The 23,404-nt window shown below is 44.3% G+C and overlaps 1 protein-coding gene and 1 long non-coding RNA gene across 5 annotated transcripts in view; both read right to left on the bottom strand.

The window, feature by feature from the left end:
• Positions 1-868: 868 nt before the first annotated feature.
• On the bottom strand, positions 869-9,059 carry LOC126995644 (uncharacterized). Of its 3 annotated transcripts, none has more exons than XR_007750563.1 (3): positions 8,595-9,059; positions 4,454-4,535; positions 869-3,804 (listed from the first exon to the last, which is right to left on the bottom strand). It is a non-coding gene; the product is annotated as an uncharacterized LOC126995644 (long non-coding RNA). The 3 variants fall into 3 exon arrangements; XR_007750565.1 differs by lacking the exon at positions 8,595-9,059 and adding an exon at positions 8,531-8,570; XR_007750564.1 differs by lacking the exon at positions 8,595-9,059 and adding an exon at positions 7,946-8,391.
• A 3,194-nt stretch (positions 9,060-12,253) lies between these two features.
• LOC126995643 (atrial natriuretic peptide receptor 1-like) overlaps positions 12,254-23,404 on the bottom strand; it is a 173,398-nt gene continuing 162,247 nt past the window's right edge. For both annotated transcript variants that reach the window (XM_050855382.1, XM_050855381.1), the window contains 7 exons: positions 21,548-21,716; positions 21,116-21,265; positions 20,642-20,765; positions 18,892-18,960; positions 18,280-18,553; positions 17,581-17,675; positions 12,254-15,116 (listed from right to left, as the gene is read on the bottom strand). In XM_050855382.1, the coding sequence (XP_050711339.1) occupies positions 15,060-15,116; positions 17,581-17,675; positions 18,280-18,553; positions 18,892-18,960; positions 20,642-20,765; positions 21,116-21,265; positions 21,548-21,716 (938 nt within the window). In that variant the 3' untranslated portion in view covers positions 12,254-15,059. The remainder of the gene's footprint in view (positions 15,117-17,580; positions 17,676-18,279; positions 18,554-18,891; positions 18,961-20,641; positions 20,766-21,115; positions 21,266-21,547; positions 21,717-23,404) is intronic.

Here is a 23,404-nt window from a genome sequence, read left to right on the forward strand (position 1 = left end):
CGATGGGTGTAAGTGACAGTAATCAGAATAGCTCCTGGCATGAAGATTTTCCTTTTGGTCCTGACAGGCGTAAATCTTATGCACTGAAAAAAATGAAAGAAATTATGGCGTCTTTGGTATATGATGGAAATTTTGCAAAGATAGGTAGTGACATAAGATATTTGAAGAAGTTTAAGAAAAGGAGAAAATTAGAGCCCTCTTTAGAGCCAAATGAAGCTTTTAAAAGACACATGAAAAAGATTGCAATGGCTGTCATTGGTAAAGATAAATTTGGAGAAGGTAACCAAATATATTCTAAAATGAAGAGACTGATGACGAAAATCAAAATGTGTTCAAATAAGCAGAATGTTCCAGAAGAAATCCGTGTCCAAATCGCAAAGACTCTAAAAGGTCTGTATGAGCCTCCTGTTGAGAGACTTGATGAACTTTTAGAATATGCAGAAAGATACACACTGTATTACTTGAAAAAAAGAGCTTTTGAGAGGAAAGGTGAAGCAGCATTCAATGGAGTACAAGAAAATGAAATTGCTAAAAGGGCAAATAAAATAAGAAAGAAAATTAAGAAAAAGAAACTTAAGAAACAGAATACAAATGCAAAGAGACAGGATACAAATGCAAAGAGACAGGATACAAATGCAAAGAGACAGAATATAAATGCAAAGAGACAAAATACAAATGCAAAGAGACAAAATATAAATGCAAAGAGAGAAAATACAAATGCAAAGAGACAGAATATAAATGCAAAGAGACAGAATATAAATGCAAAGAGACAGAACATAAATGCAAAGAGACAGAACATAAATGCAAAGAGACAGAATACAAAGAGTAGAAAAATGAGAAGTAATGGTAAAAAAAGCAAAGAAGCAAATTAAGACATAAGAAATCTCCTGTTCAACTGAGACTTGCACCTGGAGCCTCGGCTGCATTTGTCATGCTTCTCCTGCTTGGCTGAATTGCTCTTTTGACTGAACTGTTCTTTCGCTCACAAGGAGGTATGCAGTCACTCACACATGTCAAGGAAATAATAAAAATATTTATCACCAGAGCAACTCCCTTGATCACACGGCAACTGATTGGTGCTACGATAACCATCATTGCTCCCTCCATTCTCCCACTTATTCAGTCAAGTGAGTGTCTCTCCATTGACAACAGTGAAAGTTGCCCTGTGTTCAGTTGGTGAAACAGCCACAAAACATTGTGCTATATTATGCATTGGAGTGAACAAGTTGTGTCATGATGGCGGTGTTAGCCAAATGGCCCAAGTTGTTGTGAGAGGGTTGTGTAGGTGGGGGGTTCAGTCTTTTTAACAATGGTGGTGGTGTAGTTCTATGGGTGTGACCGGTATCACCTCTGCTGCACCTTGTTGCCTTCTACGAATGTTTCGTTCACCTACGATTGCTGTTTCTGGTAAATGGTCTCCTATTAGAGCTGCTGAGAGAGTATGTGAGGGAGCTGTTGTTGTTGGGGTCAGCTGATTGACTGTCCAGGTTGGGTTGGATCGCTCCCCACCCATTAGGAGTTATGTGGTTGCGAGTGAACCAAACCCACCCATTTTTTTTGTGATAACAATAGGAAAGCAACCTTGTAAAAATCCAACCATCGCTGAGCATAATAAGGTAGTGGTTTGAGTGTTATAATAAGTATAATATGTTAATACAGTGTTTAGCAGGAAAGTTTGTCCAGAGAGAGGTAATATAGGCACAAAATGTAGGTAAATTGGCTGTCCAATAGCCAATTAGAATTATTCCTATTGATTCTTCAATTCATTTATCACGCATTTCCGCTATCAAGTGCAGTTTTATAACTAGTTAGGTGCAGTAGCAGGGGTGTGTGGAGCAAGCACCTATTTATCTGCATTGTTAACAAATCTCAGCTGATCTGTAGTGACACTTCCATGTTATTGGGTAATTAATTTTTTTTAACCCTTTCACACACCACGACGCGATTTGTGGCAAAATGGAATCGTCTACATGAGGGTTTGACTTGAATTGTGTCGCCAAAAATAAAGTATCTTTCAGAATCGCGTCAATTTTTTTTGCGTCAAAGATCAAAGCTAGACCTATTTGTCAGCTCTCGTGCCATTGGATTTCAAGTGGTTTGGTTGCCTCTCAGCAGGCAGCCTGTGAGCGCGACTGTCGTCCCTTTAAATTGTTTTTTGCAGTGTCGGTAAACTTCGCTATTTATTTGCATTTCTTGATATTTTTTTCTTTCATAAGGCAGAATAATCTCTTCCTAAAGCAATGATATATAATAATGCCAGGAAAAAAGAATACTCGTGGGTGAAATCGATAAAATTTTCACCGCACGTTCAGGCCATTCCGCGAGGCCCCCTAGGGAGCCCCAGATGGATGTCACAGTGGAAAGAGAAACTTATTAAACTTTTGGTGCGTGAAAGGGTCAAGATCATTACTGATTTAATGAATAATACAGTAATAAATCTCTAAGAAATGATTCCTGTATACTGCACAGTTTTATAGTAGGTGCCCAGTTGCCTAGCAAGTGAGGGATACCATTGGTTGTTGGTCCAATCTTGTAAGCGTGTCACAATACACTCTGTAGATTTTGTTAAATTCTTTAACGTGTTACTACCAATCAGCTGAGACATATAAGGGGTGGAAACAACTCGGTAGACTAACTTCACCCTTGCTCAGCTTACATGCTAGCCAACTGATATCTGCTAGATCTAGCAGTATGCTTGTATAGCAGACTGTAGGCTTATAAACTGGTAAAGCAGCCACTGTAGCGGGAGCAGTACTTACAATGGGAGCGTGGGTGGAGTGTAGCATGTTCAGTTCACTCTTTAGCCACACAACTCACCACTGGTGGGGCTGTGAACCAAACCAGAGAGTTGATCAGCAAGTACAACAAGGCATCCCACAATAATAGCTCATTCGCAATATTCCAGCAGCAGATCTTATAGGTGAGCATTTAACCCGGTAGCAGTGACGGGCCAGATTTGTGGCTTTACTGTGTAGCAGTGACGGGCCAAATTTGTGCCATGATATAAACCCCCCAAAATAGATGATACATAATCTGATCACAAATGCTTTTATATATATTATGAAATGGTTTGTGTAGAAGGCAAGAAGATGCAACAGAGGTGACACTGGCCACACTCATAACTATGAAGTTTCCTATGTTTACCTTTACTTGCCTGTACAATTTCCTGCTTAGTGACTCTGCAGGGTGTTTGGCTAATGCCATCATTTTGTCAAACTTGATATTTCCATTGTGTAATGCTGCTCAATGTTGTGTGGCTAATGGGTTAACTGAATTCAAGCCAGCACATGAGGCCAGTGGGGGGGTCAAAAAATGCTGCTCTATTCATGCCTCCATTTTTATTTATTTTTCAATGCAAATTTTGACTTACCACGCCTGTCAGAACTAAACCCTGTCATGACTTGGACTATACCCATCAGATTTTCAGATTTAACCACTTCCTTCCCTCCAACTGGTTTGTTAAAGCAAGGGTTTGCTTTGTAAAGATTTTGGAAGGGTTCTCTTTTTATCATGATTTATTGTTTTATGTACCAAGTTTTTACAAACATTTAGATTTTACAATCACTACCGAGTCCAATAGTACCAACCAAAATGGTCTATCTTGTTTAGAAGGTGAGCTCAGGCAAAAAAATGTAGAGGCATATAGCATCAGAGCATGTGAGTGACTGCTTACCTGTATGTGAGCAATGGGACAGTCCCATCAATCAGGAGAAGCAGACAAATGCAGCCTGTGAGCTTCAGTTGAACGGACTGTATTAGTTTGAATTTGGGATTGTGGGATGGAGCTTGTGTGCCTTTATGATTCTGTTGGATGGAAAGGATGAAAAGATATTTTGAAATACCAAAATAATAAAAAAGTCTATAAAGTACTCTTGCATTTTTGTTTCTATTGACTTGATTAACTTCCTCCAGAAATCAAGATCAGGAATTTGGACATTTTTAATGCAAAGTTTCTTCACTATTGGGTCCAGTTAAACTTTTATCATGGCACCTGAACTCTCAGGAAAGGAGTGCATTTTTACATTCATGAGACACTAATAGAGAGAAATCTCTATAGTTACCCTTTATTATTGCACATCACACCGTATGATTGATTCCTGAACTCTCATAGCCTTCAATGGATATAACTTAAGAAGTACTTAGGTTTTAAGAGGTGAATATGATGAATGTGGAAAGTAAGGATAATTCAATATTTCAGTTTGAGTCTGAATATGAGGGAACCCTTGGGGGGCCAAAGTTAACTGTTGGTGGGGCCGATTGTACATACTGAACTTTCTCTGCTAAATTGCATAAAATCATATTTCATATGAGAAGCCTAACAGTTCTCTCTGGGAACCATAGCCTCCACGGACTCCATCATAGTTATGTCACTGTTTAGCAACAGCTGTAAATTCATATTTACTTCTAGATAGAGGGAAATACAGCAAAATATAGAAAGCTCAAAACTACTCACTTCCACATTTTGTGATGATAATGATGGCTGGTCAGCAGTGAGGTGCTTCCAGTACTCTCCACACCAGCAACGATTTATCTTCCTGAAAAGCGCCATGGTAGAAATTACATTTGTGATGAAATAGGAAGAAAGGAAACCTGACGTGGGATATGTGGTGAAATACAAACAGTACAATGACTGAAAAGTTATTGTTTATACTATGCTCCTACCTCTCCAACAATGTATAGGGACCTGGTGACTATTGGCACCAAAGATTATTGGTTGAATAGCCCTGGGAGCGAGGGGCTTGGACTCCCCTCGTACACTGTCCTTAAGGAAGACAGCACAAACTCAACAGCCATAAGGGCATGAAATGTCAAAATTGTCAGTATGAATGTGTATGTGTATGGATGTTGCAGAGAGAATAAAGATAAGAGTGATTTATCAAACCAATGAAAGGGACATGGACTGGCATAGATAGACAAAATTGAAAGGTGGCAATGAGGTGTGACTTGGTGGAGTGAATACAGTAAAGTATGGAGAGAAGATAATTTATATGGAAAAATGGGAGTGTGTATGGCAGAATGGAAGGCAGTGACCTTGTAAGTTGTGGGTAAAAATGAAGTTTAGTAGAGTGAGATGGGTGTTTAGGAGTGTCTATGGGTCTGGGAGTGAAAGAAGTTCAGAAAGAGAAGAGTTTTGTGAAGTGTTAGGAGAATATGTTGGTAGATAATTGTTTATTTTTCAACAACTCGCCTGGGAATCAAACCCGGGCCCTTGAGACCTTATGCCGATTCTCTAGCATCAAGCCAAAGGATACCTTATCCTTATCTGCATCTCTGGCCATTACAGTGATATTAAGGCCGGTGTGAGTAAACTGCTGTCTCTTGTAACCCATGGACAATGTGTAATTACGCCACATTGTGCGTTGTGCTTATTTACACGTGTACAAATAAAATAATAATCATAAAGGTTGTGGGAAGGTGAGACGGTAAATTGACTCGGGGAGCAGGTGGCGACGGGTCGGTGTCTTGTATCCGAGTGGTAGGCTTTAGGCCTCATGTTTACGTGAGTTACGTGTCGAAGTTTCGATGCTTCGGCACTTGACGTCACTTTTTGGCACTTCAGCCAGGGTCGCATGATGTAAAAATTTTCCCCATGATTTACCATCGTAAATTAGAATTATTCTCTCATTACCCGAAGTGCAAATTACTCACAGTGCATAATTTCTCCAGCTGACATTAATGATTTAATAGGTAAAAAATTCAGACACTTTTTATACTGCTCCATTTTTTTGTTTTTAAATTCCATTTTTAAAGTTATTATTTTTTCTTCGTCCCAAGTCTCTTGTTTGTTCCTACCCTTTTTCCTGATGTACTTATAATATAGTCTAAAATGTCTGTTTTCATTATCTCCCAAAATCATGTCCTGCTTGCCCACAGCTTCATTAACTATTATGTAGTTGTCAACAAATATGCCAATCCATTTCTGCGCAGTACCATAATTATGTTCCACCTTCCAGTTCTGTTTCTGTTAAAGTTAGGAACTACCTTATTTATATCAACCATTTTATTAAGTGTTTTATGGCCATTAGCATCCCCCATAATTTTATCAATATATTATTTCCTACCATTTTTTCACCTCTAAAACAGGGTCAAATATTTTTTCCTACTTTCCTATGTTTTCTCTTCCCATATAATATAAAACTGTACTCCATGATATTTGATTATTTGGTATCTTAACTGCTATAATATTACCTTCCTCAGTGAGCCCTCACACCCTCAATGTACAGCAGTATCTTTCAGTAGAATTTTCTCAAACTGTTGCCCTCTCTTCTAGTGAAATAACACTTTCTCCAACTGTTCTCCCACTTCCAATTTCCATCCATTATCCTTTTTAACTAAAACTTAAATGCCATCATGTCTTGATTAATCGCATTACATTGTAAACATTGTATTATAACTATAGTCTCCAGTTACTTTCCTTCCATCGCTTTGTGTTAACAAAGTCACTTCATTAATTATTTCAGATCTCAAACTTCTTTTCTCTATATAGCTTATCTGTTGTCCCTTCCTTCCTTCTAATGCTCATCCACTCGTCAATCATAATCAACGCTACCCAAGTTACCACCTCTACCTCACGCCCACCTCAAATCTATTTATCTATAAAGACAGAGTCCTTTATCTGATACAAACTTCTGCTCACCGAGTTATAGCAGAAATTAGTATAAACCTGGAGGAAGAGGAATGAACTTTGTCGTGGCCGGGAATCGAACCGCGACCAGCAAGATGGGAAGCTAGAGATACTATTGGGGGTGACCACTGTTACCACTAAAGGTGGCCTGTGGCTGGCTGACGCTCATATAGGTGCCACTCAGGAGGCAGTCGGCCTAGCCTTGACCTAGCCTGCTAGCAAACATATCTGAATACTAGCAGTTTTGAGCTGGGCGCGTTACTGGATTTGGGGTAGTCCGCTACCGCTCCTCCGCACCTCAGACGAAGGTAGTCCGCACCTGTACTTCCGCGCCTAAATTTTTTTTCGCTCGGTCCGCTACCGGACCTCCTCACCTCTGCTACTGTACCCAAAACTATTAAAGCGCGCCTGAAAAAAACTAGTCCGCACCTCAAAAATAAAACAAAATAGTACAAGGCAATAATACTAAACAATCGCAGTGAATCACTAAGTCAAAAGATTCTGAAAAGAAAAAAAACTTGATACAGTGATCAGCTGGTAACACACAGCCCGCCAAAACGAGCGAAAGTAATGCCGCGGACTGTTTGTCGTCTTCGTTTTTTTATCTTTGAAAATCTCAGGTGCGGAAGTCTGGACTCAAAATTTCGCCTGTCCGCACCTGTTACTTCCGCACCTTTGAAAACTTTCCGGGCTTCCGCACCTCGTTTGGCGGTCCGCAGGTGCGGAGGTCCGGACCGAGGTGCGGAAGTGCCCAGGTATGCAGTTTTCAATGATGTTATTGCTCAATATGGGATTATGTAAAGTGCTTGGCTGCAGATCAAGTGGCATCACATAACATATTTCTTGTAAGTCACTAAGAAAACGGGAATGAAAGAAAATTTCAAGGGACAACTAGCGTACGATGACAACTGAATATGTATAACAAGAATCAACTTTGTTTTTTTTATAAGATACGTTATCTACCCTAGATAATATTGGATCATGAGTAGACGTGTCAAAACGTATGTTGTTTTTGGTGATAATATAATGTATCAATAATATCCGAATAATGGTGGAAAGGTACAGCATGTTAATGTTTTCACAGTCGTAAGGTTGGGAATGATCATTCGTATCCACTTAACTATTTTTTATAGCTGCTCATACTTCAGAAACGAATAATTATCGACGGAAACGATTTTCAGCCAAGAGAACAACAAAGTAGTCAACCACCGTAACGGGTACCTACTTTTGAATAGCTACTAGAAATCGTATGTTCCTCAATTTGAGCTTGAATACAGTTAATAACGCTATATCTAACGTACAACTACTCCGGATAATTACCAATAAATAGGTGTTCATGGGTAGGCGGTGGCTGAGTGGTTTGCGTGCGGGCCACCCGCATTCACCGTGTAATGGACGACACGGGTTCGAATCCGTCGCTACCACCTTGGATTTTTCAGTCACCGCCGAGTGGCTTAAGACTACCCCATGCTATCCTGAAGATCACTCATCAACCCGGCCTCTAGAGGAAACCGTCCAAGTAAATCAAGAACGAGCTCCGGGGGACAGCATGAGCCAAGAAAAGATGGCGCCACTATAAAACACTTGCCTGCGCCAAGACGGGCTGGGGCCGACTACCATTCAGACCTCAAGAAAGCCTACCGGCGCTATGGGCTGGCACGTAAAAAAAAAAAAAAAAATGAGGCAGTTTTAAACTCGTACAACCTTGTACAATCATCCCATTTCTCCTGTTATGCTGCGGGAGTTGTAAATTTCTCCAAAAATCTGATATTGTCGCCTATACTGTCAGCTGAAAGTACTATTAACGCCACGAGAGATCCACACACTCGGCGGCCTCTTTCCTGCATCTTAATCCCCCACCCCCACCCCCACCCCCCCGACACACAATTCACACCGATTACTTACCTAGACAAGGGCACGACATTATGGAGATAGTCAGTGGGCTAAAACCATTACCACAGGAACTCACCAGGGTCTGTGATGACCGCAGTGGAGGAAGCACATCGGATACACGTCGAATAAGTATCTCGCGTGACCCTTCGTCCAGTGTGGCGGCGGTGCTCTGCGTCCCTGCCTGACGGACATACTCGACTCATCGAGCACCGCCTCGGTTCACAGAATAACGGTGCTCGAGGAAGAGGTGATTATGTGATTTGTTAGATATCGTGAACCTCTTGTGATTATTTCTCCTGATTTTAGCCTTTTGCTGGTATTTATTGCCACCCGTTTTCCCTCTTCCTGTTTCCACTGTTAACAAACTTGCATGCTGCTTTGTCTGGGTCACTCCTTTTACAGTGTAAATATTAAACTATCAGAAGTCTTCATTTACTTCCGTTCCCTTCCCTTGTATTAATAAAACAATCTCAAACCTCTTCTCTTTATAACTTTTTCTGTTGTACCTTCTTTCCCTTTAATGCTCATCTCCATTGCCATTTTTAACACCTACTATCCATATCAGACCCCCCTATGACATACCATTTTTCGCAAATATCGTTCAAACGAAGACTCGGATCAGCATGGTGCTGTGGCACGAATTGTTTCACACACTCCGCTAATTTTTGACACTATTGTGGACTGCCAGATGCGGTTAATTATGACGTTTACTCATGACTGTGATGGCAAAACCTACGTGAGCCACTTACACATTCGAACAGGTTAGGCGTGACGTATTTGTGACGTATCCCCCACCTACTTCCACCCCAGCCTCCCTCCTCCCTCCTCCCTCCTCTTTCTCCCTCCTCTCTCTCTCTCTCTCTCTCTCTCTCTCTCTCTCTCTCTCTCTCTCTCTCTCTCTCTCTCTCTCTCTCTGTGTGTGTGTGTGTGTGTGTGTGTGTGTGTGTGTGTGTGTGTGTGTGTACATGAGATGTAAAGTTATGCACACATTACTTGTCTATAATGGCGGATATCTCGAAAGTATATGCTAAGTATGGTTGGGTGTTTTATACACACGACTGTTTTATCTGTAACTACGAAATATAACTTTGATTCATTATTTACCTATTCAGACTTATCCTTAATTTGTTCTCGATATTCTCTTGGTTAAACATATGGAAGAGTCGTAGTGCGATGCCTCCTTTGCACCCACGCAGACCATGGCTGACAGTGACAGCGATGAAATACTCCTTCCTCCACAGGATGTGGGTATCAGCCGTCTATCGGCAGCATGCCCGATACTTACCATGTTACCTTCTTCACTTACCAAATACGGTATAACGGTGAAACAAGCAATAACATCAATTACGATTGCTTGCATAAACTATCCAACCTTAATCGGCATATAATTTCTACTTATCTGCCATTAATTCAAGTCATACTTGTGTGTGCATGGGTTCATATCTCTTGTACAACTCAAGTGGAAAAGAGATTTACAGATTTACATATATTTACATAGAAAATCAGACCACACAGACCCCATGGTCCAGACTAGGTGGTCTGTCCTTAAACCTAAGTGATTCTACATTAATCAGAAGGCTCCAAAACGTTGCATTTCAACTCTAGATAATATTAAGTTGAAGGAAGTGGTGACGGTCGAGCTTGTTTTTAAAGGAGTCAATCGTGTTACACTGGACCACTGAGGGGGGGGAGAGAGAGAGAGAGAGAGAGAGAGAGAGAGAGAGAGAGAGAGAGAGAGAGAGGAGGGAGATATGGGGGAGAAAGAGGAGGGTAGGAGGGAGGGAAAGGGACGGGTGGGAGTAGGAGAAGCCAGGGGTGGAAGTAGGTGGAGGATACGTCACAAATACGTCACGCCTAACCTGTTCGAATGTGTAAGTGGCTCACGTAGGTTTTGCCATCACAGTCATCTACGCCATAATTAACCGCATCTGGCAGTCCACAATAGTGTCAAAAATTAGCGGAGTGTGTGAAACAATTCGTGCCACAGCACCATGCTGATCCGAGTCTTCGTTTGAACGATATTTGCGAAAAACGGTATGTCATAGGGGGGTCTGATATGGATAGTAGTGTTTTCTTTCTCACCCTTTCACCCTCCAACTGAGTGGTTTGAAGTTATGGTCATTTCGCAAATTTGTGGACTCCCACTGCCTTGTGGAAATGGGTAAAGATTCGTTTTAGTACCGTGCCAGTATCTCATTATCTACTTTATGAAACATCACTGTCTCTTCATATATCTTTTCTACAAACCTTCAACATTCATGGATACGCTTTCAAAATCCAATTCAAGGACCTTTTTTTTTACTCTTAAAAATAGGGGAATAATGTTTACGAAAGCGCGTCTCCTCCTCGGGTGCTGGCCGCGGCGATGGTGGTGACGCCGCAGTTGCAAAATAGCTCGTCGAAGGCTTAGAGTGGGGGAGTATATTTAATCTTTTCCAACCGAACTTTACGACCTGCTAACGAGGGGGCTGTGCCCCCTCGACCCCCCCTTCTAACCAGGGGGGGCTGCGCCCCCCCATGGATACGCCCACATGTATATGCGACTTATTTCTGCAAGGAGGTATTTCTCGCAACACAAGCTGCACCGCCGCCGCGCCCGTCGCTAGAGCAAGCCTGTTATTTTTATGCAAAAAAAGCCTTTAACGTCAGCTGAAAGAGTATCAACTTCACGAGACATCCACGCACTCGGCGGCCTCTTTCCTGAATCTTAACACCGTCCCCCCGCCTTCCCGATCACCGATTATTTTGTTTACCTAGACAGTGCAAGATGGTGCCACAATAAACACTCGCCTGCGCCAGAACGGGCTGAGCCGACCATCAGGCCCCACCGGGAAGAAGCCTTGGGCCGACCATCAGGCCCCACCGGGAAGATGCCTACTGACGCAATAGGTAGCGACGTAAAAAAAAAAAAAAAAAAAAAAAAAAAAAGGCAGGATATTATGGGGATAATCACTGGGCTAACACCATTACCATAGGGAGTCACCAGGATCTGCAATGACCACAGTGGAGGACGCACATCCGATACACATGGATAAAATAGCCCGCGTGACCCTTCGTCCGGTGTGGCGGCGGTGCACTGCGTCCCTGCCTGGCGGGCAGCGAGCCGCCGGCGAATCACATATTCGACTCTTCGAGCATCGCCTCGGTTCACCGAACAGCGGTGGTCGGAGAAGTGATTATGTGATTTGTTAGACATTGTGAACCTTCTGTTGCGTTTACTTCTCAATGGTTTCAGATGTTTGCTGGTAAGAAAAAAACTAAGCAAAAATACTTCCTCCAAGGTAACGAGAAGTAAATGTGGTAATTAAACACTGGGTAAGCTCTAATTATGATAGGAAAGCCCGCCACTTATAAGAAATGGAAAAATGCATGCAACGGTTACATATCGGCTAATATAACAAGACGAACTAGAAAATATACGACACTCACTTGTGTTGTCCATAAAATGCAAGTGTAATTAAGGTGTATGTTCATCTCTGAAATCGCTATTGTGGGTGGACGTACACACCTTTCAAAGACCTCGTTTCTTCTGCAATCAGGGTCTGGGATGGGCTCAAGGATGTAGCATTCCAATATTGTTTCAAGTTCACCAATTCATTAATTTTCTCTCTCAAATTCATTTACAGTGGTTTCTAAAACTCTGTGGTGGTACACGTTTATGCGGTTAAGATATATGAAGAAATACCTTCATAAAATATGGTGTTGAAATATTCTGAGTATGAATAACACAAGCGGTCTGTTCACAATAATTTATTTGGGCATACTGAATACGCGCCATGTTCTTCATACTTACAAGACGCAGGGCCTGCACGGTGCCCGGCCGGCAGGAGCCCAGGGGGGTGGCGCGGCCGCGGAGGCCCGCACACCCTCGCTTTTCGGGAAAACCATGACCTTTTGCCGCTGGGGCCGCTTGTTTCGTCAGACCGTTGACTTACACACACACGTCCCGTAGGGTGGGGCTCAGGAGCAAATTTGATAGAAAGGCCTCGCCACGGGTGGCGTCAGCGCACGGAGGACTGGCGGGATGCACAGGGCATGCCATGCCTGCCCACTCCGCCCGCTGACCACCTGTGAAATCATGTAACAATGGCCGCCTGTCCGTCAGACTTTACTCCACCCTCTGTGTGTGTAGGTGTACAGGGCAGCCGTCGACTCTGCTACATTTTCACTATTTGGCAGCTCTACAAAGTATAATTTCTTAGGCTAAACAATATCAGCGGTTATACACTGACGCCTCGGCTAGGCCAACACTGAACATGAATCATCTAATAGGGCGGTGAAGAGAATTCCGTGGAAATATATTTTCTTGTCTACGAAAACACGAGCGTTTGTACAATATTATTCACATATAATTATCATTCCATGTCTTTATCATAATTATATCATATATTTATTGGTAAAATACATTGCAGCCAAATTTCTGAAAGATACTAGGTGAAAGTTGAAGATAAATTCAGCCGCGAGAAAATATATCTTGCTGGCGTGCACTCCTGAGTGGCTGCAGGAGGGAAGGGAGGGGCTGCGCGGCGGCCGGGGCGGCGCCGAAGGACTGTGGCGTCGAGTAGGTGAGTTAGTGTCTTGGGCAGTCACGCACGGCCTGGCGTGGGGCTTCGCCCCCATCTTGTGGTGATGCGAAAAGATCCATTAATACAACACCTACGTATCTGTTATGGAACAAACTTCATATTCTCTATACATAACATAAATACTATACTGATACGATGAAGTTTGCTAAATAGCAAGAAACTAAATTCATCATAAGGAATACACTTACATAAATTATACAATGACTTAAATGTCCAAATACAATTTTAAGATATTAAGACTATTGATTTAATTGAATTCGTACTTTACTACATTTTGTATTCTTCTTCAAGAATGTCTAACATCTGCCGCGAGAAGAAAGGTCTCGCAGATGTTGGTTTCTCATGAAACATGTCGGTAAGTGCCGGCTGAAGGGCTGCTTCCAGGGTTGGGCGCGGGACCCGAGGGCCAGCGGGGGGTTGCTTGTGCTCTGAGGGGCGATGGCGAGGCTCGGGAGGGCGGTCGACAGAGTGGAAACTGAGGAAACTTATCCAGATGCAGGGCCAGCAGGGAGTAAAGAGGAGTTACGTGAGGAGCAGAATACAAGGGAAAGACAGAAACGCTAAGGGCTGAGGAAGATGGTCACAGGGCGGAAAGGGAAGGGGAGGCAGGAAAGGCATATCCATTGAGAACAGCACAACGCACTTGGTCCAGACGGCAGCCAGCCGCACCGGCTCGATGTGAGGCTGGGCGGCGCACGCCACCTCCAGCAACGAGGCGCATCGCTGAATTGGCGGAGCAGGTGGCGCTGCTGGACGTCGGACGAAACAACTAAGGGGACTCGTGTGCTGTGTCAAATTAGCTTCCATTTGATCGAAAAAACAAACACAAATGAAGTGTAGCTGACCACACACACATTAAATATACATAAACAGCATCTTAAGACGGGACTTAACATTGGCTGTCAAGCCTAACTACAGTGAACACGTTAGCAAAAAAAAGTTCCTTACATACCTACAGTTACCACTTATTAAAATGAACGACTGAAACTGAACAGTTCAGGCTTGCAAACATATCAACACTGAGTGAACTTCGATCCCTGACACACACCACGAACCAGCGACACCAAGTACAACCGACCTACACAAACGCTTAGACAAAACAAACTCCACTTCAGTCCCTTCATGAGGTGTTTAATTCGAAAGCTTCATAGCGACGGAGCCACTGATGCACTCGTTAAATTAGCAGACAAATATGTCTTGATGGAACAAAAAACTCACACTCCGTCGGTCACTCCTCTGAAATATCTTGGGTTGATAGCAAGAAGGTTAGTGCTGCTGGTGGGGCGGGCTGCCTGGTCCTGGCGTGGTGCTGGCGGGCTCGAGGCGGGCACGGCATCCACGCGGGCCCAGGGAACCAGAGAGCCGCGCTGCAGCTCGTCGTCGCCCCAACACGGTGCCCCACACTGGCCCGAACCCCTTTACTTGGCTCAGTGGCTTCTCCAGGGGGCAGCACACTGGAAGGAGTCTCTGCATTGTCCAGTTGTTATTCAATAAATACTTCACTGATTACGATAGTCGGCGTAACTAAAGTGATCAAACTATGGCGACACAGAGTAAAATGCTACCACATCCGGTTGAGTGTTTACTTTGGCTTCACAGAGTCTGAAACAAAACTGTCATCATCCATTATTTTACGTAATAATACTCAGTAACTTAATGGATCAATTACTGATGCGCCACGACTAGACGAGAGGTACGCAAGGCTATGAACATCCTGCAAGCTGTCGGTGGGTGAGTCCGAGTTGAGGAGAGCGCTCAGGAGCAAGGCGTGAGGGCAGCGTCGCGGCCCCTGGAGGCTGGAGGGAAGAGTCCTTTCGTCCATCCACCTCACGATGATGGGCTTCTCGGGGGGGGAGGGGGTGCTGCGGCCTAGAACGACAGCGCGTCTGCCCGGAGGCGGTGGCCTGCTGGACGTTGGAATGATTGTGAAGGGGGAGGGGGACAGGTGGCGCGCCTTAGGCTCCAGAAGTATGCTCTCCATTCAGCCAGTAGGTCTGCATCTTTCCTTTGCCCTGCGTAGAAAAATGGAGTGAGTGACTGGCTGGCTCGCGTCTTGCTAAAAAGGGTACAGCAAACCATCGTATATAATCGAGTGCAAGGCGAATTACTTGAACGATTTATTGAAGGTCAAGTTTAATTAAGGGGTCCCCTTCAATATGGACAGGACATTTTTCCAAGAGGTTAAGGGAATTTTGTCACGCAGATTTAAAATGTGAAATTATGAGCTGCGATTATTACACAAACACCTATGTCATATCAGTATATGTGTGGCCAAATATAACCCTGATAGCAATATAAAGGTAGATGCTGTTGCGCTGCCGCGCGGTGCGCTTGGCTGGGGGTCACAATAAGTCAATATTGACATAGTAATTACTGAGGAAAGTCAAAATCACTTTACCACAGTCATTCTTGAAGCCTTAGCTATCTTTCTACACCAAAATAAAAAAAACGTAATATTTTAAGGTAAAATCGTAAAATTTGCGTGACAAGTCTCCCTTAAGGGGGGGTTATAAAATTGCGAATCCCATGTTAAATTCCTTATGTTCTAAGTGCAACTCCTCCCCTATTTATAATCTGATTTATTTCATTCAAAAAGCATTTTAATTAGGAAGGATAGGAAACTAACGGCTACTATCGTTTGGTTTTATACAATAGAAAAATAATATTTTTTAATGTTCGATGAAAAAGATAACTGACAAATATTTCTCAAAAATCAAAATCAATTTCAAACAATAGTTTTGATAGTAGACCCTACTCCTTACACATACGTTCATAAGCCCTGCTTATAACAAGAAGTGCAAAGGAGGAGATATTTTTTAAAGTGCAAAATCATGGTTTTGAGAAATCAAGCGATGAAGTTCCAGCAATTAGTGTACTTTTCCTATTCCACCTAGGGACTTGAAATCCACAGGATATATACATCAGGATATGAAGAAAAAGCAGACATGGTTTCCTTTACTTACTTTCATTGGTTGGGTACACAGGCTGCTTTGTTTACCCAAGGTTAGGTGTTTTGCACGGAGTCACAAATCCATGTACTGGAATTTTTATTATATTTCGCCATATATCAAAGTAAAAACCAGTGTTCTACTGTGTAAAATCAATAAAATATAATGCAAAAGACATTTGATGCGGATACATAGAGTGTTTTGTTGGATTTATGAAAAAAATATGATTTATATCGATTTTTCACGGATAAATACGAGAAAATATTAGTGACTGCTAAAAATTCCCATTTTCTTAGCTAGTGGTGCGAGAGAACCTAAGAGTTTCATGACAGACCAAGAAAAAAAATCCTAAAATTAAAAAGGGTGAAAACATGGATTGCAAGCCAGTGGCGCCGCGCGGAAGCTCATTGCAGGACGTTGCATTGCATTGCATTGCATGTTGCATACCACTTTATTATTTTTTCATCAGATTCATTCATATACTAAAAGAAAGGAAAAATCACAGAATTTTATAAGCCCCCCCCCCCCCCAAAAAAAAGGGATTTTTTTCAGGCCGACCATTTACAACCCCTACTTAAGTATGTCCCTCAAATGACCATGTCATAACTCTGGGAAGTGACTGTGACAGGAAATCTACTTTGACACGAGTACATGCGGCTCCAACGCGTGAGGAAGTTCATCTGTAGTGCAGCTGACTTGCCTGATGGGCGAGCCTCCCTCACTCTGCGAGTGGGGTACGGGTACTTCTTTGACCGACTGGTTAAGCTCCGTTAAGGAGTGGCTCTCCCGTCTTGCTGGTCGCGGGTCCGATCCCAGGCGCCGGCAAATCCTTTCTTTGTCTGGATTACTTTATCGTGTTTTTCGTTACACGCTGTGTTCGTGTGGGAGTGTATTAAAGAGAAAAATTCTGGCGTTTCACTTGTGGCAAAAGCGGTGGGTAGCCTCTCCTGTGATTCTGTTGTGTCTCCCCGAAAGGGTAACAGGTAGAGTGATGGCCCATGCTCTCCGAAGAGTTCATAGAAAATGGGAAATTTCAAACGCAGAAATTAATCTAGATAGGGATGGGAAACCGCGTAGTCCAGCTGAATTGCCTGATGGGCGAGCCTCCCATAACTCACTCTGCGAGTTGGGTACCTCTTTGGCTGACTGGTTAAGGAGTGGCTCTCCCGTCTCACTGGTCGCGGGCTCGATCCCTAATTGTCTCCTCGTCACTTCCCACAGGATTCCTACATACTGCCTTTTAGACTCATACTACATAGGTTGTGTCTGTGAAAAATCCATGAGTTTCTAATGTCAAAGATTGCGAGGAACAAATAAATTACCTTCTAATTACAAAAAAAAAAAAAAATTAAAGGTCGACCGATCAGTAGTGCCTTGTGTTCAATGATTCGCTAAAGATACAATTGAACATATTCTAAGAGAGCAAACATACACAATGGTAACAAAGTTGGATGGAATTCTGAAGATACACACTTCCATAGAAAGCAAGGAGTGACACTGGAAAGAAGCAGGTAGAGAGCGTACACACCTTCATGTCGACCTCTCCGCGATGCTCCAGCTCGAAGGACGGGTAGTGCTCGGCCAGCAGCTTCTGGGTGTAGTGCGACACGTGGATCCTCAGAGCTGCAAAGGGAATGACATTTTGTTTAGACTTCTCTTCCAACAGATAGGAAGTTTAAGGAGGACTGGAAAACCAAGGAATCACATGCAGACAGTTCTTTTATGTGTGGGCGCGCGCGCATCCCCCCCCATACACACACCACGGCCCGGTAGCTCAGTGGATAGAGCGTCTGCCTCACAACCAGAAGGACCAGGGTTCGATTCCCCGGCCGGGTGAAGATAAGTTGGGTTTATCTTCTTTCACGTGTAGCCCCTGTTCACCTTGCAGTGAGTAGGTACGCGACGTCAGGCAAGGAGTTGTGACCTCGAGCTCTGTGCTCTTCCGTAGGGCTGGCTGTCTGGAGAGAGACGCGCAGCAGACCAAGAGGTGAATTACACACACACAGAACCAACAATAGACAAACAAAGATCCCTAAAGCCATCATACTCATTAGGTAGAAATTAAGCTAGTAATGTTGTTGTTGAGTTAGACAGACCTCTGAAAACAATATCAGCATTTGCTACGCGACTGGTGAAAAATAACACCTACCCACACATAAACACCCACAAAACCCACACACATTCCCCACACCCACACAAAACACATAACTCCAGTTTTATCCCTTACGCAGTCCATTGCTCTCCATTCTTGAGGCGGTGTTGACGGTGTCGCCGAAGAGGCAGTAGCGCGGCATCTTGAGCCCCACCACGCCGGCGACGCAGGGGCCCGTGTGTAGCCCGATCCTCAGCTTCAGACTGTCTTCTGGCCGGTGGCGGATTTTGAAGGTTTTCACCGCCTCCAGCAACGCAAGGGACATCCTGGCGATCTCCCGCGTGTGTGTGGTGCCGTTCCTCACAGGCAGCCCCGACACCACCATGTAGGCGTCACCAATGGTCTCCACCTGCAAAGAAGTGATGAAATGAATGTTGAAAGTCGATACACGAATAGGTAGATATACGGATAGCTAAATAAACAAACAGACAAACAGACAGAACCAGACAAAAAAAAAAAAGATGGGCGATAATGAATGACTCAGGGCGGCCGTACTGAAAAACTCACCCAGAAAAAAAGCAGAGCACGGCAGGAAAATGTGACGGAGAATGGAGAGTCAGGAGAAAAGAAAAAAATAAATAAGTAGTAAAGAAAACACAGACGGAAGGAAGACATGGCGAAGAACTAAGAGGTGAGGCAGGGTCACGGCGGGATCACGTGGCCGCGGCATGAAAGTTGTTCTTTTACCTTGTACACGTCGAATTCCTCAATAATGTCATCGAATTTTGTGTAGAGGTCGTTGAGGAGGGTCACCACCTGAGGAGAGAGGAAGAGGAATATTTGGAAGGGCGTCACTACAATGTAAAGGTGGAAAATTGTTCTGAAAAATGGTTGGGTTAGTCCTCCTTTTATCATTACTCACCAGTGGTGCTTCATCATGAAGGTAATGAGGAAATATAATCACCATGAACTGAAAGTATAATCGTAGATACCCGCCGCTGAGATAAAATACATTTATGGAGTTTTCAGTTTAACCAACAGTTCTATATTACGCTACTTTTTGAATTACGGTTACAACATAACTTTCAAATTATACGTGGATGCCTTTTATTTAGTTTGACATTGTTTCTTTTCTTCCCTCTTCTCGCAAGGATGATCACCACCAACACAATACTGGTCTTGAGCTTGCTAGTGACGACGCTAATGGTGCTTTGGGGGACGGCCACGACCAAGCCACCCTCCACGCCCCCGCCTGCAGTACCCGGCGTGTGGGACTCGTGGTGGCCCTGGCTCGGCGTCCAGTTGCTAAGCTCCTTAGTCTTTTTTGCAGCTTATGTAATGAAGACCAAGGGGTTGTGGGGCCAAGTGCAGCCCAAGCCAGGTCAGCCGGAAGCTCGTAAAGAGGAGGAGGAAGAGGAGAGCGGAAAGGGTGACATGAGCAGGTCTCCTTCCTATCCCTTGAGGCTCACGATGGCGGAGATTCTCAACAACGTGAACGCGTACAAGCAGAAGTTGAAGAGTATGGGGATTGCCATCATCGACCACGAGGTCCTGCAATACAGGGGCGACATCCTCGGGTTCGGGCGATACAGTCAGGTCTACGCCATCAAGAGGTCCTGGCCGGAACACCGCGTGAATGTTCCTCTCTGCGTCAAATGCATCACCAACAAGCGACCCTCGGCGATGATACAGACGTGCTTAGAGGTACTGAATGTTGTCGAGCTCTCGGGCATCCCAGGGGTCCCGCGCGTCTTGGCAGTGTGCCTCACCCCTCCGCCGCTCATTGTGATGACCCAACACTCGAGAAAGACTCTGAACGTCCTGCTACTAGAATGTTCCGTCTCGGATATATTTCTCCTAGAGGCGTGTCACCAACTGTGCGTGACCCTCGACTTCATCCATCGCAGGAAGAGAATCCACAACGATGTGAAGGGAAACAACATCTGCGTCGACGTCAAAGCAAACAATCTTCCAAAAGTCACCTTGATAGATTACGGGCTCATGACGAGGGAAGGCGAGATTTTGTTCGATGGGCCGACCAGTGAGATAGACCGAATAAAAAAGGAGGCGGAGCACAGAAGACAGTACCCTTGGTATGACTTAGATCTGTACATGGGCGGCCCCGCCTCACCGCAGACAGACATTTATTCCGTGGCGATGTTGGTGCGGCAGGTCCTGCAGGTCATGTGGGAGCCACCGGCCGCCCTGCAAGCCTGTGTGAAGGAGGGGCTGGGGAAGGCGAGCCAGCGGCCGCCGCTCACTCGCTTCAAGGCGGTGTTGCGAGCCTCCATCACGGCCCTCAACGCCAAGCGCCAGTAAGGTGCGTTGTGATACATTACATATTTCTAATATTTTTTGTCCTTGTGCTGAAGTACGATCAAATTTCAAATGCGCACACCTCGATGATTTACGTGCTTTATATTTAGCTTAGTTCCTGTGCTAGATTATAAAAAATAAAAAATGTTTACCACTTCGATCAGATGATTGAGTGACTTACCTCCATCGGCGTCGACTGGGCGGAGAGCGCCGTGAACCCGACAATATCGCTGAAGTAGATGGTGACACAGTCGAAGGTCTCGGCCACCATACCCTTGCCTTGGATCAGCTGGCTGGCCACCGACCTGCATGGTGCACAGACATTCAATGCTTCCGCTCACTTTTGTAACTCTTGTGTCTCGTGAACGTTAAGCAGCAAGCGTCCAGGGATAGAGAAGACTGGGAATGTATCCATGAAAGTAAATAGAACAATATTGTTTGTATAATTCGTTGGTTGTAAACGTCTCGGGGGGCTAAGTGTTGATTCATTGCATCATTGACTTATAAATGTAAACATGAAGGCTCACATGTTAAGAAATGAGGTTAAACAGACATAAAAAGAAGTAACACAAGAAACGGTGCATGAGACTTGCAAGAAAAGTGAGAGAGACGACGGGGCTGAGCAAAAGGAGAACACACACACACACACACATACCTGGGCAGCAGCTGATACAATAATTCCTCGCAGCGACGTTTCTCCTCGAGGTAGTCTGCCGTCCGCTCCTGCACCAGCGCCTCCAGGTTGTTGGCGTACTGCTCCATGCGGGAGAGGAGGTTGTCCAGGATGTTGCCCGACTCGTTGTCCCTGTGGTGATGGGAGGGAGGGAACGGGGAATGGGGCGTTAGGCGTCTTTCTGTTTGATTTTTTCCTCTGTTTCTGTGTTTGTCTTTGTGATTCTCTGTCGCCGTCTGTCTGGTGTTTCTCTGTGTCTGTTCCTGTTTGTCTATGAGTTAGTGTTTGTAGCCGTCTCTGTCTATCTGTCTCCCTGTAATTGTGTCGTCTGATTTTCTTCACACACGCACACATACACACGTACCCCCCTCCCCCCCACACATACCCCTCCTTACCCCCCACCCACAGTCTTACTTATTGAGTCGCCGAATGATGGTCTTGAGCTGCTGGAAGTCGGGCCGCTCCATGTGCTCCTCGGCCCAGCACTTCTTCATCATCTGCATCACCTCCTCCTCCGCCACCTCGTCCTCCGTGCTGGGCCGGAACGGGGGGGTGCCGCCGTTCTTCACGTTCTCCACGATCTCTGTAGGAATAAACGGGAAACGTGAGATGGGGAAGGAGGAGACAAGCGAGGAAAGAAAGCAGAGGATGTTTATTTTTTAATTTTTTTACAGCAGGAGACAGTGCAAGGGCGTAAAAAAAAAGAAGACAATAATGAAAAAAAAAGCTCGCTACTTACTGCTCCTAAATAAAGTAGAGTGGCCAAATGTGGATAATGTAGAGTGGCCAAAAGTGGATAATGTTGTTGTTATTTCCTAATCAGTGCTATACATTTTTAGTTTGTTTGAAGGTGTATGCTTAGCCTGGACACATCAGCGTTTTTATATGTTTTGAATGTTTCGTTTCTAACATCGCCATCTTTTCAGTGAACATATTTATCATTATCATCAGCTTGGTGTGTTTACCTCATCGTTTTCATCAGTACACATTATCAAGTTCTAGTGTCCAAATGCATGCGCGAAATATGAAATGGGAGTGACACATCCACTTTTTCATCCCTTTTCAGAGGATTCATTAAATTAAAATTACGTGGAATAGATGTAACATGTCTTTTCATGGTAAACTGGGGAGTGTTACAACGTTTTCGGTCCGTCATTATTGCAAATTTCTACTGGTCAGTCCATCCCTGTAGCTATGTACGTCTACCTGTCTGCTAATTTGTCTTTCTATGTGCATACATATCTATACCCTTATCTACTCAATATGCCAATCAATGTATCTATTTACAATTTATCTATCTATCCATTTATCTATTAATCTATCTATATTTCATTCGATCTGGCTATCTACTTTATTTATATATTTACGTATCAATAATAATGAAAATCCCGTCATCAAATATTAGGTCTAATTTTCTTATTTTTACTGGTATACGCAAGCATTCCTGTTTAAAAGATCGCCAGGGTAGTTTTTGCTGTACATATTTTTTTGTAGCTAAGGGAGGGTGTGGCAGCAGGTTTCGGAAGGGTCTACAGTCTGGGGGTAATGGGATTGTGGACTGTGGGTTGAGGGGCTGGGCGGCTGAGGGCTGATAAGTGACGGGCTGGTGGGGGATTGGTATGTTGTGGGTTGGTAGGAGTTGGTGGGTTGAGGATTGTAAGTTTGGGGTTGAGGGCTGGTGGGTCGGAGGCTTGAGTTGGTAGGTGAAAGGCTGCGAGTAGATGTGAGGATGTGGGGTTGCTGGGTTGAGGGGTTGGGAGGTCAAGGACTGGCAATATGGTGTGGGTTGGTAGGAGTTGGTGGGTTGAGAGTTGGTGGGTTGGCGGGGGTGAGGGTTGAGGAGTGTGGGTTTGGATTTAAGGTGGATGGGTTAGGCCGTTAGAAGCTTCAGTTGGTAAGGGAGGTTGCGAATAGATGGGGGATAAGGGGTTGCTGTATCTGGGTTGCTGTGTTGGGGTTTCCTTGGTTGATGGCCGGTGAGTTATGGGTTGCTGGGTTGCTGGTCCGTGGGTCGGGGGTCAAGATGTATATGTGAGATGATGCTAGCCCCTCCCCTCCCTCCCCCTCTCTGTCTTCCACTCAGTGACGAAGCATTCCCTCTACCTTCCCGCCCCCCCCCTTCCGACCCCCTTCCCCCTCTCCCCTCGTTCTCCCCCCCTTCTCCCCAACAATCCCTGAAATGGTTGCTCGAGTTTTCCGGTAATGGATATTGGCCTGGAGATTCTGTATCGCGAGTTATGAAGCTCCAAAATTACACTCCAATCCATATTT

The sequence above is a fragment of the Eriocheir sinensis genome, chromosome 8 (assembly GCF_024679095.1).
Source record: "Eriocheir sinensis breed Jianghai 21 chromosome 8, ASM2467909v1, whole genome shotgun sequence".
NCBI lineage: Eukaryota > Metazoa > Arthropoda > Malacostraca > Decapoda > Varunidae > Eriocheir > Eriocheir sinensis.